Source organism: Toxorhynchites rutilus, chromosome 2 (genome assembly GCF_029784135.1).
Source record: "Toxorhynchites rutilus septentrionalis strain SRP chromosome 2, ASM2978413v1, whole genome shotgun sequence".
Lineage (NCBI taxonomy): Eukaryota > Metazoa > Arthropoda > Insecta > Diptera > Culicidae > Toxorhynchites > Toxorhynchites rutilus.
In genome coordinates, this window is record NC_073745.1 from 126048146 (window position 1) to 126065902 (window position 17757).

A 17757-nucleotide genomic window follows, 5' to 3' on the forward strand; every position below is an offset into this window, starting at 1 on the left:
TAATCGATTTTTCATTCGCGAAACGTCAAACACCCAAGCAGCGCAAACATATTTTGCTCGTCCGCAAGTGAAAATATTTACAAATTGTGATCCTTATGCTTCCGTGGCTGTGTGTTACAATCCCTTTCATGTAAACGCCAACAGATTGAGTCTCTTTTCACGGAAAAAGAGTACTGAAATACTTCACCATTCCAAATGAAATTCCTAATGGAAGAATGGTCATCGTCTTTGCGAAGGGAAGTTTAGGAATCACTGTGTAGACGGAATCAAATCAGCGACCGAAGCAATCATTCTTGCATCACTGCTGATTTTCTGCATCGCTGGAAACTTATTTTTTCCGCTATCCACGGCTGGGTGAATTTCATATCGAAAGTGAAGAAAGTGTGTTTTTCATCCGTACATTGTGTATTTTTTGGATTCCAATTCGAATCGGCACCTGCTGTTGTAGGATCTACCAGCCAGTGGAAATTGGTCGCGGGGGCGTATTTCTCCTTCCACGAATCGGAAGGCGGAAGAACGCAACAAAAACGAAAACGAAAGGTATGTATATTGGGGCAGCGTTGCTAGTGAACATTCCTTTTTTGCTGATCACATATTGAAATGTAAAAAGTGCAGGATACCGAACTATGTTATTTAAATTCGATTGTCGGTTTGGAAGCATATTTTAATGGACTACCAAAACCACAGGTCAACGACTTTTTTTCAATGTTTTGAGAAAAAATCACAGATGATATTACAATACATATAAAGGATCTTGTTTTATACAATATACAATTCACAATATTTAACTCTTTCTTGAGCTTGAGCTTGGGTAGACTGTACAATTCGTAGTTGCTCTCCGTGACAATTCACAATATTTAACTCTTTCTCAAAAAAACACTCCATTGGCTTGGCAGAAAAGTAAACAAAATTCTAAGTTATCCTCGACAAGAACATTTAAAAAAATGTGAAACAAATCGAAAACATTGGCTGCACTGCAACCGGTCTGCAATTAACATGAGCCGTGGGAAAATGTCCAAGTCGTGAGATATTTTAGCAAAAAGCGAAGAAAACAAACCGCTTTGATTTCAATTCTTGACGGAGATGGCAAATTTAGCACTGCTGTACGTCGCGTGAATTAATCGAAGCATTTTTTTCTATTGCTCGTTAAACAAAATCGGAAGTTAGCGAAGTTCGCGCATATCGATTAATTTGTTCCATATGGTTACTAATAGATTTTATCTTACTTTGGTTGTAGGTCCGTAGCAACTAAACATACCGCAGTGAGGAAGGGATGGCGATGTCAAAAGGATTTCGGGTGCTCGAGAAATCAAAGCCACCATCACCGCACAGTATTTTGCTAGAGCATCGAAACAAATCAGAAACACTACTTTTCGAATCGCAAGCCGTTGCAGCATTATGTAAGTACTTTGGTGTAAAATGATGCAATTCATTTTTTACTGTTATTATATGAACTAGTGCTTGCCTGTCATATTAAGTCTGATGATTGATTGATTGATTCTTTGTTTTTAAGAGGTTTTAAACTTTGCAGTTCATTCGCCTCTATTGGTCTGATGGGTTCGGTTTTTCTATTTAAGAGGCTTGTACTATAAAGTTCGTTCGCCTCTATTTAGTTTGATTAAATGCGATACCGGCGCAGTTAATACGAATTCGTTACCCGATTTGCCATCGTAAACGCCAAATAATTTCGTACGTCTGTGTACCGTATTAAAAAAAAAAAGAATAACGCTTGTCGAACGCGGATGGTCAAAAAACGGGTCGATCGAAAGAATAACGCAAACGCGAAACGTAAAACGCTTCACAATGTGCAACAAATTTTTTACAGCATTGAAAGACGTAGTGCATCTGAGAAGACAAAGAAAAGAGCTTGAAAATGTTCTTCTTGGGCGTTATCGCATTTTGCTTTTGTTTAACATTAGTTTACGATGATCTAGAACCGAGTAGACATAATGACCTGTACCTAAACAAAGCTAATTCCATTTTCTGGATCTATTCTCAACCAAGGTGAGGTTTTTAACGCACGACAAAAGCCGGTCTACTTAGAATACGGAACTCAGTTCTTTTCCAGGATAGATTTGACTTTAACAAATATTGAGTAGTTAAAATGAAGGTCGCATTTTGTTACATTTTCATATTCGACTTTCTTGGGAATTCACGCTAATATTTGTTGTGATCGCTGCGCTAAACACGACATCAAAATTGTTATCGATGATTCTTATACTAGATGGTGCCAGGAACCCATCTAGCATGAAATCGCCATCTGCCATATAACTACCCGTGTGTAGTACTGCACACGCGGCCCCAACTCAAGGTAGACGAACAAAATATCGATAAAAATCATTATAAAGCAATTTATTTTTTCGAAATTACATTTTTTATAACATTATTTAAAACTCGTAAAATGTCTTTTATTAAAACAATCCAGACATAAAAACTTTTCGGAGCATTTCGGGCAGTGATAAATTGTAATTGGTAGTGATAGGGGCGAGGCAGGTAGTCCGCCACGGGTGTCACCCTCAAAGGGGTGACACCGACGATCGTGATGATTGTTTTGAAAAGATATCTTTCAAGATTTTGAATGTTAGTCAACCGTCAGTGGTTCTTCTTAGCTTATTTCATAAAGGTTTTAAACTTGAAAATTCATTCACCCCTATTCAGTGATTAGTTGTATTATTCAGTGAAAATTTTCACCACGGAATCGTTTGGAAGAGAAAAAAAAGGTTTTTGACCCCATCGACATTACATTACTACTCTTCAAGAAAGAAAAATAGGAATGAAACGAGGATTCTTAAACTGGCTCAATGCAAGTGAACAAATTGTTCATTTTAAAAATTATTCCTCAAATTCAGTAAAAGTCATTTGGGGAGACCCACAAGGCTCTCATTTTGGTCTGCCGACTCCTTCGTTCTGAAGCGTATCAATTGGCTTGTGTATGCCGACGACATTTCTTCTTCGAGTTCTGCGCTTAGCAACACATTTGGCCTTTCATTTTTATTTATATTACATCAAAAACCCCAACTGTCCCTTTTTTTCCGTCCAGCTCAACTTCCCAATCGGGATTTATAAAGTTGTCTGACCTTTTGGATCAAATCTTCAAGTGTTTTAATGTTTCCGACTCCATCAGAACCATTGTCATCTCAATGCTTCCAGTATTAAAGACAATTTTGCAACAATTGATGCAAACATGGCCCCTGCTTGCAATGATTATCTCTCTTGATGTCTAATTCAAATAGAGAGGTCGGAGATATCACTGTTTTACAGTGGAATTGTCGTAGTCTTATCCCTAAATTGGATACATTCAAATTTTTGATTCATAAGTTCAATTGTGATGTTTTTGCTCTGTCCGAAACTTGGCTTTCTTCGCGAGATGATCTCTCTTTCCATGATTTCAATATTATACGCTTGGACCGTGATGACAGATACGGAGGGGTGTTATTGGGGATCAATAAGTGCCACTCATTTTTTCGAATTGACCTTTCACCTATTGGAGGGATTGAAGCTGTTGCTTGTCATGCAAACATCAGAGGAAAAGACCTCTGTATTGTCAGCTTGTATTGGCCTCCGAGAGCTGCGGTTAGCCGCAAGCAACTTGTTGGGAGACTTCAACTCTCACGGAACTGCCTGGGGGGAACAGTACGACGACAATCGTTCATCGTTGATATATGACCTTTGTAACAGCTTCAATATGACCGTTTTGAATACTGGGGAAACAACACGTGTTCCTAAACCTCCTGCTAAACCAAGTGCTCTTGACCTCTCGCTTTGCTCGAATTCACTATCGTTAGATTGCAAGTGGAATGTAATCCAGGACCCCAACGGTAGTGATCACTTGCCAATCAAAATTTCCATCACCATTGGGTCGAATTCTTCTGAATCTATAAACATGGCATATGACCTCACAAGACACATTGACTGGAAAAAATATACGGACGCGATTGCTCTAGCCATCAATTCCAGAGATGGTTTACCTCCATTGGAGGAGTATAACTTCCTTTCTCGTTTGATCTATGACAGCGCGGTTCGCGCTCAAACGAAACCCATCCCAGGTTCCACTATTCGTCGAAGGCCTCCCAATCTATGGTGGGATAGCATATGTTCCAAGCTTTATGTAGAAAAATCGAATGCATTTAAAGCTTTTCGGAAACGTGGAACCCCTGAAAATTTTCAGACGTATTTGGACCTTGAAAATCAATTTAAAAATTTGATCAAAGGGAAAAAACGTGCTTATTGGCGAAATTTCGTGGGAGGTTTGTCACGAGAAACGTCAATGAAAAAATTATGGAAAGTGGCTCGAAACATGAGAAATCGCTCTTCAACGAATGAAAGCGAAGAATATTCACATCGATGGATTTTTAATTTTGCACGGAAGGTTTGTCCCGATTCCGCTCCTGTGCAAAAAATTGTTCGAGATATACCACAAGATAGGTGCGATCTTGATTCCGGGTTTTCGATGGTAGAATTCTCTCTTGCTCTCCTTTCATGTAACAATTCGGCTCCAGGAACGGATAGAATTAAGTTCAACTTGTTGAAAAACCTCCCTGATGTGGCGAAACATCGCTTATTGAATTTATTCAATCGGTTTCTGGAACATAATATTGTTCCAGATGATTGGAGACAAGTACGAGTTATAGCTATTCAAAAACCCGGAAAACCCGCGTCCGACTTCAATTCGTACCGCCCAATAGCAATGCTGTCTTGTATACGGAGATTGTTGGAGAAAATGATCTTGTTTCGCCTTGATCGATGGGTTGAAACGAATGGCCTACTCTCAGATACACAATATGGGTTCCGCAGGGGCAAGGGGACGAATGATTGTCTTGCGTTGCTTTCTTCAGAAATTCAAATGGCTTACGCCGCAAAAAAACAAATGGCTTCAGTATTCTTGGACATAAAGGGGGCCTTTGATTCTGTTTCAATAGAGGTTTTGTCAGACAAATTACACTCTCGGGGTCTGCCGCCTCTATTGAATAATATGTTATATAACTTGCTTTGTGAGAAACATTTGAACTTTTCTCACGGAGATTCGGCAGTAAGTCGGGTCTCTTACATGGGACTCCCCCAGGGCTCATGTTTAAGCCCCCTTTTGTACAACTTCTATGTAAGCGACATCGACAATTGCCTTACACAAAATTGCAGCCTAAGACAACTTGCAGATGATGGAGTGGTGTCTGTCGTAGGATCAAACGAATCCGACCTGCAAGGACCCTTACAAGATACTTTGAACAATTTTTCAACCTGGGCCATTGGGCTAGGGATCGAATTCTCCACGGAGAAAACAGAGATGGTGTTTTTTTCTAGGAAGCATAGACCAGCAAAACCAAAGCTTCAACTTTTGGGTAAACCGATCACTCATGCTATGTCATTCAAGTATCTTGGGGTCTGGTTCGACTCCAAATGTACTTGGGGGGGCCCATATTAGGTATCTGAGTAAAAAATGTCAACAAAGAATAAACTTTCTCCGTACAATTACCGGCACCTGGTGGGGAGCCCATCCCGAAGATCTTATTATGTTGTATCGAACAACTATTCTCTCAGTGATGGAGTATGGCAGTTTCTGTTTTCAATCAGCTGCCAAAACACACCTCATTAAACTCGAGCGAATTCAGTATCTTTGTCTCCGTATTGCGTTGGGATGTATGCCCTCAACGCATACCATGAGTCTCGAGGTTTTGGCAGGCGTACTCCCACTAAAAGATCGCTTCAATTTATTATCTCTTCGGTTCCTCATCCGGTGTAAGGTTATGAATCCATTGGTGATCGGAAATTTTGAGCAATTGATCGAGCTAAATTTTCATTCTGGATTCATGAATTCATATCATGAATTCACCTCTATGCAGGTTGTTCCTTCTTCGTATATTCCCAACCGTGTTTGTTTTCCTGACTACATCAATTCCTCTGTACATTTCGATCTGTTCATGAAGGAGAAAATCCATGAAAATCCAGATTATCTTAGATTGGGGTTCGTTCCTACAATCTTCAATGCAAAGTATGGGCGTATCAATTGTGATAATATATACTTTACTGATGGGTCCTCTATGAATGAGTCCACAGGATTTGGAGTGTTCAACGTATTTTTTAGCACCTCACACAGTCTTCAGAATCCTTGCTCGGTATATATTGCTGAATTGGCAGCGATATACTGGGCGCTGGACAGCGTCGCCTCACGACCTGTTGAACACTATTACATTGTAACGGATAGTCTTATCTCTGTCGAAGCTATCCGTTCAGTGAGGCCGGAAAAGCACTCGCCGTACTTCCTTGAGAGAATACGAGAAATTTTGAGTGCTTTATCCAGACGCTGTTATGTCATTACCTTTGTCTGGGTCCCTTCACATTGCTCAATTCCGGGTAATGAGAGGGCAGACTCATTGGCAAAGGTAGGTGCAATTGAAGGCGATATTTATCAGCGTCAAATCGCCTTCAATGAATTTTATTCTTTAGTTCGCAAAAATACCATCGCTAACTGGCAACGCAAGTGGAATGAAGATGAATTGGGCCGGTGGTTTCACTCGATTATCCCTAAGGTTAGCCTCAAACCGTGGTTCAAAAGTCTAGACTTGAGTCGGGACTTTATCCGCACCTTCTCCCGACTCATGTCCAATCACTGTTCGTTAGATGCACTACTCTTTCGTTTCAATCTTGCCAGCAGCAATCTCTGCGTTTGTGGCCAAGGTTATCACGACATCGAGCACATTGTTTGGTCGTGCGAGGTGTATCTGGTCGCCAGATCGAATTTAGAAAACTCCCTTCGGGCCCGAGGAAGACAGCCCAATGTGCCGGTGAGAGATGTGTTGGCTCGGTTAGACCTTGATTACATATCCCATATATATGTTTTCCTTAAAGCTATAGATCTTCGTGTGTGATTGTCCCTACATCCTTATACCCTCGTTTCCTTCCTTTGCGGGTAATTCGTCCCCTTGCTATAAATAGTAGAATAAGTTGAAATGTAAATAAACTATAGATATACGAATAGATTTAAGAATTGAGTGCTCATCAACATTGTTACAATTTCCTTATATCCCATCCTTCTCCTAAAAATATGTCACCCTTCTAAACTCGAGTACACCGCGAGTAATCGGTTTTCCACCTTACTAACCATAGATGTAAGAAAATTGTTTCTATATATATATAGTTTTAAAAATATATTTAAGAATTCGGCTCCTTTAAACTTAAGTAACTGAACCTGCAAAAATAAACGAATTTAAAAAAAAAAAAAAACTTTCTCTCACAGCTAGAGCTAGAGCAGAATAGAGATGGCACCCATCGCGCGGATTGCTTTTTCATGTCCAAAATGTCGTGCAAAATGTATCCCACTCGTTCTTTTGAAATGCCTACGACCTCGGCTAACTCGCGTAACTTCACTTTACGATCGTTCAAAACGAGTCGATACACTTATCTTACGATTTCTGGATTCGTAGCCTCATTTGGTCTTCCAGAGCGAGATACATCTGTGGTGCTTGTACGGCCCATTTTAAATTCACTAAACAACCGATAAACCCTTGTTCTCGAAGGAGAAGAAGTGAAATAACATTTCGTCAACCACTGCATTGATTTTTCATTATTTTCTCCCATCAAAAAACAATGGGTGCCCATTTCCATTTTAAGGTGATCCGAAAAATCATTTTTTTCGCCATTTTCCCAAAAAAGACTTTTTGAAAATTCATAACTTCTTAACTACTAAACCGATTCAGATGATCGATTTATCAAATGAAAGCCAATTAGCTAGTCTTTTTTGGAAAAATATTACGCTTGCCGAAAATTTGGATTTTGTTTTTGTATTCAATGATTGTATTTGTTTTTTGTTGTTTTCATGACTTTAGACTAGAGGGCGCTATATATTTTTTAAATTTTTTCTTGACGGCTGATGATTTTTTACACGACATATTCAGAAATCAGAGATGTGATTTTTTTCGTTTTTAAGATGTGATTTTTTTTTAAATCAGAACTTTTGAACAACTGCACCGATTCGAATGATCGACATATCAAATGATCGGGGTCCTACCAAAACGAACCAAGCACCTTTTTTTTCTAAATTGAGTTACTTACACCAATGGATGCAGAAAATGATGATCTATCGACTGTAAATTGACCATGTCGTTCGGATAATTGACAACAGTTCCAAAACAAAATTTCTGTGTAGCAGACTGTAAAAAAACGAAATTGCATTCAACCAAAGCGAACAATAAACCCACAATATGGCATCGGATGAAAGTGATCGTTTTCTCCAAGAAGTCAGATCCGAATCTTCAACAGATTTTTGTGCTTCGGACGGGTTGCAATGAAGTGTAGAAGCGCTGGTCTGCATTTTTCAAAATTCCGCTCAACCACATCGAACCAAGTGTAATGCATTCTTAAATCAATTTATTATTATTTATTAAGATATTATTTTGTCATAAACAGCAAAAGTGAGTCAATATATATACCATTCATGAAATTAGTCAAGAGCCGTTACAAAATACTAATGTGTTATGTAATGATAATATGTTAATAGGTAGTAAGGACTTGGTTCGCTCTGGCTGCAAAGAAAACGAAGTTTTGCGTGTCTAGCAGAAACATAATTTGATCCGACACAATCAATTAGTGGGAGCCCAAACTTCAAATTGAAATATCTCGAAATAATGTTTTTGGTGCTTGGTTCGTTTTGGCAGAACCTCGACCAAATGATCTAGTCTTCTTGGAAAAATTTTGCATTTGCGATAAATTTGGATTTTCGTTTTATTGATTGTGTTAGTTTTTTTCATAGTTTTCTCGGTTAAAGATAGAGGGTACTATATTTTTTTCTGATTTTTGGATATTTTATGTAAAAAATTATTATTATTAAGAAAAATAAAAAAAAAAGCACACTCTAGTTCAAAGCCATGAAAACATCAAAAATCGAATACAATCAATAATTACCAAAACAAAATCCAACTTTTTGCAACTATAATGGTTTTTAAGACAATATTCACAAATGATTCAATTTGATATATCGATCATCCAAATCGGTCCAGTAGTTTGAATGAATTTTTGAAAAAAGTCATTTTTGGAAAAAAGGGGAAAACATGGATTTTTTCACCACCCTAAAATAGAAATTAGCACCTTGATGAAAAAATAAAAAAATACTAGTCAAATGTTTTGCGATAAAGAACAAAACTACCAATTTTCAAAAAATCTATATCGGTTTGGCATGGAGGGGCTGCATATATATATATTTGAGACTTCAGCCTCCTGGGCTGGTTCTTCTGCCGACATCATGTTTAAAGAAATGCGGACGAATGATTCCACCGGCTCATAAAATACACCCAAGCATCATCACACACTGTACGATATCTCAGACGATGCGTATTATCTATCCCATTATAATTTGCCTCATAATCGCCTCAATAATCCATAATCAATGCACACTAATAATCATTGTTTTTTTTCAATTCCCAGCCGCTCAGGAAACAGAAATCGTTCGGAAGCAGTATACCAAAGTGCTGGACGCGTATGGCTGTCTTGGCGTGCTCCAGCTTAACGCTGGTGACAGCTCCCTGCTATATTTGGTCATGGTTACGGGCTGTTTCTCCGTTGGCAAAATACTCGACAGTGAGATCTTTCGTATCACCCAGACACAATTTGTTTCGCTGCAATATCAGCCCACGAGCGAGGATCGCATCTCCGAAATCAGAAAAGTCCTGAACTCGGGAACATTTTATTTCTCGTTCGCAAATGCAACCAATAACGCGCAACAGGCGGCCAGCGGTGGATTTTCCTTCGACATTACACTGTCCGCTCAGCGAAGGAGGAGGGCTGTGGAGACGGATAATCGGTTTTTCTGGAATCGGATGTTGTTTATCCACATGTTGCGATTCGGGGTGGAGTGCAATTTCTGGCTGTTGAAAGCTATGTGTGGTTCCGTAGAGATAAGGACTGTGTACGCGGGAAGCAAACAAGCCAGAGCAGCCATTGTTTCACGGCTAAGCTGTGAACGGGCAGGAACACGATTCAACGTTAGAGGCACCAATGATGAAGGGTGCGTTGCAAACTTCGTTGAAACTGAACAATGTATTTACCTAGATAATGAGGTATCATCATACATACAAACTCGAGGAAGTGTCCCACTTTTCTGGGAGCAGCCGGGTGTCCAGGTTGGGTCACACAAGGTTAAATTGTCCCGTGGGTTCGAAGCGTCAAAATCTGCTTTCGACAAACATATGACCACCATGAAGGCACGATATGGCAAACAAGCAATAATAAACCTCCTTGGCACAAGCCTTATCGGCAGCAAGGAGGGTGAAGCAATGCTGAGTAACGAATTCCAGCGACACCATAAAGAGTCGAACCACACGGATGTGCCACACTTGGTGTTCGATTATCATCAGGAATGTCGTGGCGGTAACACGAGTGCACTCTCGAAACTCAAAGCCAAAATCGATGCAATGTGTTCCGATTTCGGTTTGTTTCACGCCATCTCGGACAGTGTTTTCCGGGAACAGAAGGGAGCAATCCGAACAAACTGTCTGGATTGTTTGGATCGTACGAACTGCGTGCAGACCTACATTGGACTGGAGATTCTTAATGAGCAAATTTCTCAAATAGCTGCACTGTCAGACAAAAAGCAACAAATAAGCTCCAGGTTCGAGGAAGTTTTTCGTCAGATGTGGATCAATAATGGCAACGAGGTGAGCAAAATTTACGCCGGAACTGGCGCTATACAGGGAGGATCAAAGCTCATGGATGGAGCGCGATCAGCGGCGAGAACCATTCAGAACAATTTACTCGATAACTCGAAACAGGAAGCGATCGATGTGCTTTTGGTCGGATCAACACTCAGTTCGGAGCTGGCCGATCGGGCGCGAATATTGCTACCCTCGAATATGCTACATGGTGAGTCTGGGTGGAAGAATGATATGGCTTATGCGCTAAGTATCTTGTGTTTGTGTTGCGAACTTGGTAACTTGTGTACAAATTGTGCTCCGTTACATTCAGTATTTATTGTGTAAAATCTGTGGGAATATTGTATAGAACCTTTACAAAAACTGCTGCAAAGTTAATAGCAGTACAAACGTAATGAATGTTTATTAAAAAAAATTAAGTGCGCAAGATGGTGCTTTGGACTTCGAAGAGGAAAAAAAGAGATACTAAAATAATACTAGATACAGGGAAACTTCGATATAACGTACCCTCGTTATAACGTACCCGCGATATAACATCACTCGATATAACGTACATTTTACCTCGATATAACGTACACATTTCCAAAGTGTAAAGGAAAATTTGTTTCCATTTTTTTTTCTGATAGAACAATGAATTATCTGTATTGTGATGCTAAAACAAGTTTTGTACCTTCAATCAATCCCGAAATACAGCTGGTTTTGTGATTTCGGATTCTAAATGAATCAAGTTTAAATCAACAGTACGAAGGGAAACATTATGAGAAAGGCTGGCTTCGTTTTCTGATTGAAGTTATTCATTAACTCTACTAAAAAAGCAACACAATAAAGTATTATATACTACGTTTGTGAGTACTTTCTTATGCTTCGATATAACGTACAATTCGATACAACGTACAATTTTGAAAGTGAAATGTACGTTATATCGAAGTTTACCTGTATGAGTTATATCTGTGATATAACCGCATGGTGGACGTAGGACTACCGTTGACTTAGTAGTAATTTGTTTGGAGTTGCATCTGAACCAATTCGCAATGAATTGCTGAACTTCTTCATGTGAATTTTAGCCGAAAATGGTTTCGTTTTCAGTGACTTCTTGGTGTCGATAATGGGTTTTCACTTCTTCAGTACAGCTAAAACCATTACATGAAATCGAGAATTTCGATGCTTTTGTCAAACAATGCGATCCCTTTGATATGGTGGAATATTCTCTACATACAACTTTTCGTATTCTCCGATATTGAATCCATAACCAATGACATCATTTGCACGCAATATATATCAATTTACCATCGATACTTCGTTCTTCACTAGAGGCTCACATCAGATCGGCAGAAGAATGGAAACGAGAAATAGTGCCTTACTGAGCGAGCTGAGAACATTCTACATCAGCTTCACAATTATAACTACATGGATTTCAGTGCGGGCTCCCGTTTATATACAAATTTATTTTTAATATTTTTCCAAACTATTGAAACAAATTATCGGGTCAATAAGTAGCAAGCATATAATTCTAATCATTTTTCGAATAAAATGATTATCATTTCACTAGTGATGTCGTTTCGATTAATCGATTAATCAATCGATTATTAATCGAACGGTTATTGCACAATCAATCATCCATGAACAGAGGCGAGAATAATCAGATTATTAAATTCACTTTGTAGTCATTCGTTTTTCACAGTCATTGTTTTTTTTTGTATTCAGTATGTGATTCAATTGATAATTTGAAAGTAATTTTTTTAGCAAATTTTGTATGGAAGTTGAAAAATTGGAAAGTAATTTTTGAGCAAAATTCGATAATTTGATTTGAACAGTCAGTATCAGATTTGATGCGTCATAGTCTGCGTCAGATTTATATGCCTAAAAAGAAATTGTATACCACGAATATAAATCACGTACAGAAAAATAATTTCTGTGGGGACTTGTGTGTTAGAAATTATTTTAATGAAAGTATCAATTGTTGGTGGGACAAAGTTCGCCGGGTCAGCTAGTAATAACATATAAACATAATTCACACGTGATTAAAAATAAAAAGTGATAACTGACATGTCAAAATTGTTATTAAAATTGAATTATTATCAATTCATATCATTAACGTTTTATTCAGCTTCATCGCTTCCGTTTCGTTTAACAGGTGTTGAAGACGGCAATGAACTGTTATTCTCACAAAATGTGTCTGAAGATATTTTTGTACGATGATTTTGATTTTGATGATTTTTTGTCTGTCTGTTTCGAGAACTCCTAAATGGTCTAACCTGAACCTTTGAAAAGGTTGCTATCAGATAATTTTTATCTTCTTCTAAGTAGTTAAAACAACCTTTCCAGATAATTTTAAGTATGTTAAATAAAGCGTCAAATTTCGATCAGAAATACGACATTTATTTTTCCCCAACCCTATATATTTTAAAATGTGTTTGTCTTTCTCACATTTAACGCTCTATTTGCACCATGTCATGTAACATGCAGTTTCTCTTAATTTTGTATTTGCTAATAAAAAGCAGAATATACGGCTATCCGGCCTCAAAACTGGAAAAACAATTTTTTGGATCAATCAGTAGCAACTACATCACTCTTCGACATTTTATCTTTCGAATAAAACGATTACCAAGTGGTATGCCAAGTGAGCTGGAAAAAATACCAAGTGCAAATCATAGATATCTTTAAGATATCGGGTTCAATTCCCGATCAATCAAGGATCTTCCCGGGTTGGAATTTTCTTGACAAGCCTTGGAATCCTTTTTTTTTCAGTTTCCGCCTATAGCCCATTGTTCTATTGATAGCAAGTTTATATTTGCAGTTTCCATGTGGGGTAACACGGGGTGATTTGGTCATATGGGGTGATTTGGACCACCCCTTTATCTCAAAAATTACGGCTCAACTTGGATTTTCTGTAATGTCATTTCCTTCTATTGTTGAACCGTATGTACCTAAAGTAAAAAAAACTTTGGTAAAACTTCACAAGTAGAGGGAAACGGTAGCATAAATACATCAAGTACTTTGAGCGTAAAAAAATGTGAGTTTTCCGATCGTGGTTTTAAGGTTTTTCCCGCTGATTAAACAAACTTTTCGTGTATTGTGCAGTAAAGTTATGTTCGCCTACAGAAGAGGAACAATATGATGTAGCGAAACTGTAAGTTTGATAACAATAAATGAAATTAATTGCATTTTAATTTTTGCGTGTTATGTGGGGTGACATGGACACGTTTCTGTGGGGTGAATTGGTCCTACAGGTTTGAGACTTTTCTTTGGTCTAATTGATTCCAGATGCCGCTGAATTACAAGAAGAGGATGGGCAGACAACGTTGGAAGAAGGAGGAGCGTGAAAGAGCAACGCATGCCATCGACAATGGATTTTCTTTGACCAAGCATCAAAGGTGTTTGAAAATGCTCGACCAACAGTGAAAAGATTCATGCAGAATTCGAGATGGTGTCAATCCAACTTTTCTGGTCTGGAATCTGGCCAAGACACCTGGTATTGATCCCAAAACATTGTTACTGATTGTAAAATTATCCTAAAATACTTTACATAAACATAAGTATGTTTTTTTCGATGAAACACATACTGGACCAAATCACCCCACAGACGGTCCAAATCACCCCGCATCAAATTTTAATGTCCAAAAATCATCTCTTTTATTTTATGATATATTTGGCAGATTGAAGCTTTATATAATGATTAAACATTATTTATTGAGAGAAAACAAGTGTAGCTCAGTATACAATGCGACCTTTTTTATTTAGACCGTATTGGTTTGGAAATATTAGGCGATTTGCTTAGGTGGTCCAAAATCCCCCCTTTTCCCCTATATTCTTAAATCCTATTATTTTAAAGATGAATCGTCCAGTTCGAACCTTTGTAGGGGTATGAGGTGGGACCTGGTCACCATCATCATCATCACATCATAGTATATGTATTTTTTTTTCTTATTTAGCGCCAACACCTGTCCTTCGTGAATTATGTCGTCGATACGAGGAGTTCGTGAGCCCCATGGACATTCGAATTGCTTGTGGTACATACAACGTTAATGGAGGTAAGCATTTCCGCAGTGTTGCTTACAAAGATGTATCACTCTCGGATTGGTTGCTGGATTGTCACCGTTTGGGTCGATCAAGATGTAAGTTGTATAAATATGTCTCCCCCTTAGGGATAAACGATTTAATTCATTTCTGTTTCCAGCTCTTGTTGATGTAAGCCACCAGGAGGGTGCCCAAGAACCTCCAATCGATATTTTCGCTATTGGTTTCCAGGAAATTGTCGATCTGAATGCATCAAATATTGTGGCCGCTAGGTGGGTTCTTCAAATAACGCATACAACCTGATTGTGACGTGTCATTTTTACAGTTCCGACAACGCGAAAGCATGGGCCGAAGAGCTACAGAAGGTGATAAGTCGCGATGAAGAGTATGTTCTACTTACCTATCAACAGTTGGTTGGCGTATGTTTGTACATTTACATTCGACCCCAACACGCACAACACATTCGAGATGTGGCAATTGATTGTGTCAAAACTGGTTTGGGTGGAGCCACCGGAAACAAGGGCGCAGCTGCAATTCGTTTCGTCATCAACGGAACCTCGATATGCTTCGTTTGTGCGCATTTTGCTGCCGGACAGTCACAGGTTGCGGAGCGGAACGCAGATTACGCTGAAATCACTCGAAAAATTGCGTTCCCTATGGGACGCTCGCTGAAGTCTCATGATTACATTTTTTGGTGTGGTGACTTCAACTATCGCATCGACATGGAAAAGGATGAACTCAAAGAACTGCTGAAGCAGAATGATATCGGTTCGGTGTTACAATACGATCAATTGAGAATTCAGCAAAACACAGGGAGTGTATTCAATGATTTCTTGGAGGGAGAAATATCATTCCCTCCTACGTATAAATATGACCTGTTTAGTGATGATTACGACACAAGTGAAAAGTGTCGTGCTCCCGCCTGGACGGACCGAGTGCTATGGCGACGACGGAAGCAAAGTCCTGATGCAGACAAACATGCAAGCTGGAATCCTGGAAGATTGGTTCATTATGGACGAGCAGAGTTGAAGCAAAGTGATCACCGACCGGTGATTGCGATAATTGACATAGAAATTTTTAATATCGACCAGCAACGAAGATCGCAAGTGTTTAGCGATGTGATAAGGGATTTGGGACCCCCGGACGGAACTATACTGATTCAAGCAACGAACACAGCTAACAATGCCGATTCGGGAGAAGAAGACGAAGGAAGTATTTACGATGAGAACCTCATGAGTGCACTGATCCAAGAACTTACCCAAATTGGCGAAGTGACATTGGTTCGATTCGTCGGTGATACAATGTGGGTTACATTCCGTGATGGGCAATCCGCTCTGACTGCCGCCCAGAAACAGTTCGTTCAAGTCTGTGGCGTTAATTTGGCAATCAAGTTGAAAACCGAACAATGGATCCAGCGAGTGGAGAAGGAAATTCTTCTCTGCACACCAAATACTGTAAGTTTCTGTGACAGCCAAATGGCTGATTATAACAGCCTAGGCATTCCAAAAGTTCCTTCACGTCCAAAGAGTCCCCCATCACAGCAACAGCCTCCTTCACGACCTGCTCCTCCTGGTCGGCCGCCGTTACCGAAATCTCCACAAGCTTCACCAAAACATCAACCACAACAACAGCAGCAGCATCACCATCATCACCCAAAGGCTGGCGTCATTAGCCTTGGGGCCGAAGTGCTGATGGCTTCAAAATTGCAACAAAAATCAGCTGTTCCTCCAGCGCCGCTAATACCGTCTCCTGCTAAATCTAAAGCAACGATCGAAGAATATGCCAGCTCTAGTCCAGCACTTGGTTCGCCGGCACATGGACAACCACCTGCCGGCAATGTTATGCCTCAGGATACAGGTGCAATTTACGAAGAAATCAACGATGATGTTGTGAGTATATTAAAACACACTCGAACTAGCATAGGGATCGGTTAAGGCGGATTATCGTTTTCCATCATCTATTTGATTGTTTCTGACGGAATTATCAACATTTTGATGTAGAAGGTTGAATGTTAAGTTTATTGTTTCTTCGGTTTTATTTGTAAATAGTCAACTATTGAACTACTTTTTACGAGTTAGTGTCAAATATAATAATGGGTTTTCAGGCAGAATGAACACCTTTCAAATAGAAATTATGAATGGAAATTAACTTCTCCGTATCAAATTATTGTTCAATGTGAATCGAAAACTTTGTTTTTTTCATGGGGTAAAATAATCTCCTGCAAAAATTGAATTTGAAGATAATTTTATATTATAATGATAAATTTTAGTGGAAAACTATCATCGCGAATACACTTCATTTCGTTTTCACCGTAGAGTGTAAACGGGAAGAAAGTCGATCTTCTATCTGGTTTCATATGTGGGCAAAACGTCATTTGTTTCAAACAAGGATGCATAGGCCAGAAGACCCATAGCCAGACCAACGATACGGTATTCCTCTATGATGAAGCGAACTCACAGTTTCGCGACACAGGCCTTTAGTTGCGCCCTAGGATCCCAAGCTGCAGAGTTCCTGTAGACAAGTGGGTTGTTCATCCACAAATAGCTGGGTACTTCTATACATTAGAGCAATCAAGATACAGATCGATGACGCCCCTAACGAGTCTGTACAAAATGCAGCATCGTAACAGAAAATGTTTCTGCTTGCTGCGAACAGTACAACATTCTGCTTAAAGAGCAGAAAGGATGCAACTAAAATGGCCGCATAGACCAGGCCATCAACGAGGCTTAACTAGTCGGACAAGGAGTGTAGAACCAGAGGTTGTAGTATAATCTGTATAGACTATCGGAACGTTCCTGTGGCATACAATAAGGCAGTAGAGCGCGTCTCTGCTCCTCAGTGATGGATAAAATGTGTAAAATGTGCAATGTAGAACGCTGTAAATAGGATATTCCAGGCGATTTTCTCAGCTCACGTTGATTTTGTTTGATACTGAACCCCTTCAATATGACGCTAAAAATGGTATGGCGACGACGCCCACATAGGAGTTCGGGCCAGATAAGTACTGCTCTGTCCACTCTCTGGGAGGAAACTTATCAAATTCGGTGACTGAGAAGACTACGACGAGTTTATAAGAATCATGAATTATCTTGTCAGCCCGCTG

The 17757-nt window shown here is 39.3% G+C and overlaps 1 protein-coding gene across 2 annotated transcripts in view; it reads left to right on the plus strand.

The window, feature by feature from the left end:
• Nucleotides 1–17757, plus strand: part of LOC129764980 (synaptojanin-1) — a 25115-nt gene continuing 7358 nt past the window's right edge. Inside the window, exons 1-6 of one of the 2 annotated variants that reach the window (XM_055764696.1) lie at nt 1–540; nt 1238–1400; nt 9415–10848; nt 14570–14752; nt 14815–14926; nt 14980–16543. In XM_055764696.1, coding sequence (XP_055620671.1) covers nt 1274–1400; nt 9415–10848; nt 14570–14752; nt 14815–14926; nt 14980–16543 — 3420 coding nt within the window. In that variant the 5' untranslated portion in view covers nt 1–540; nt 1238–1273. Of the gene's footprint in view, nt 541–976; nt 1104–1237; nt 1401–9414; nt 10849–14569; nt 14753–14814; nt 14927–14979; nt 16544–17757 lie in introns of those variants that run through there. The other variant, XM_055764697.1, reaches the window with a different exon arrangement.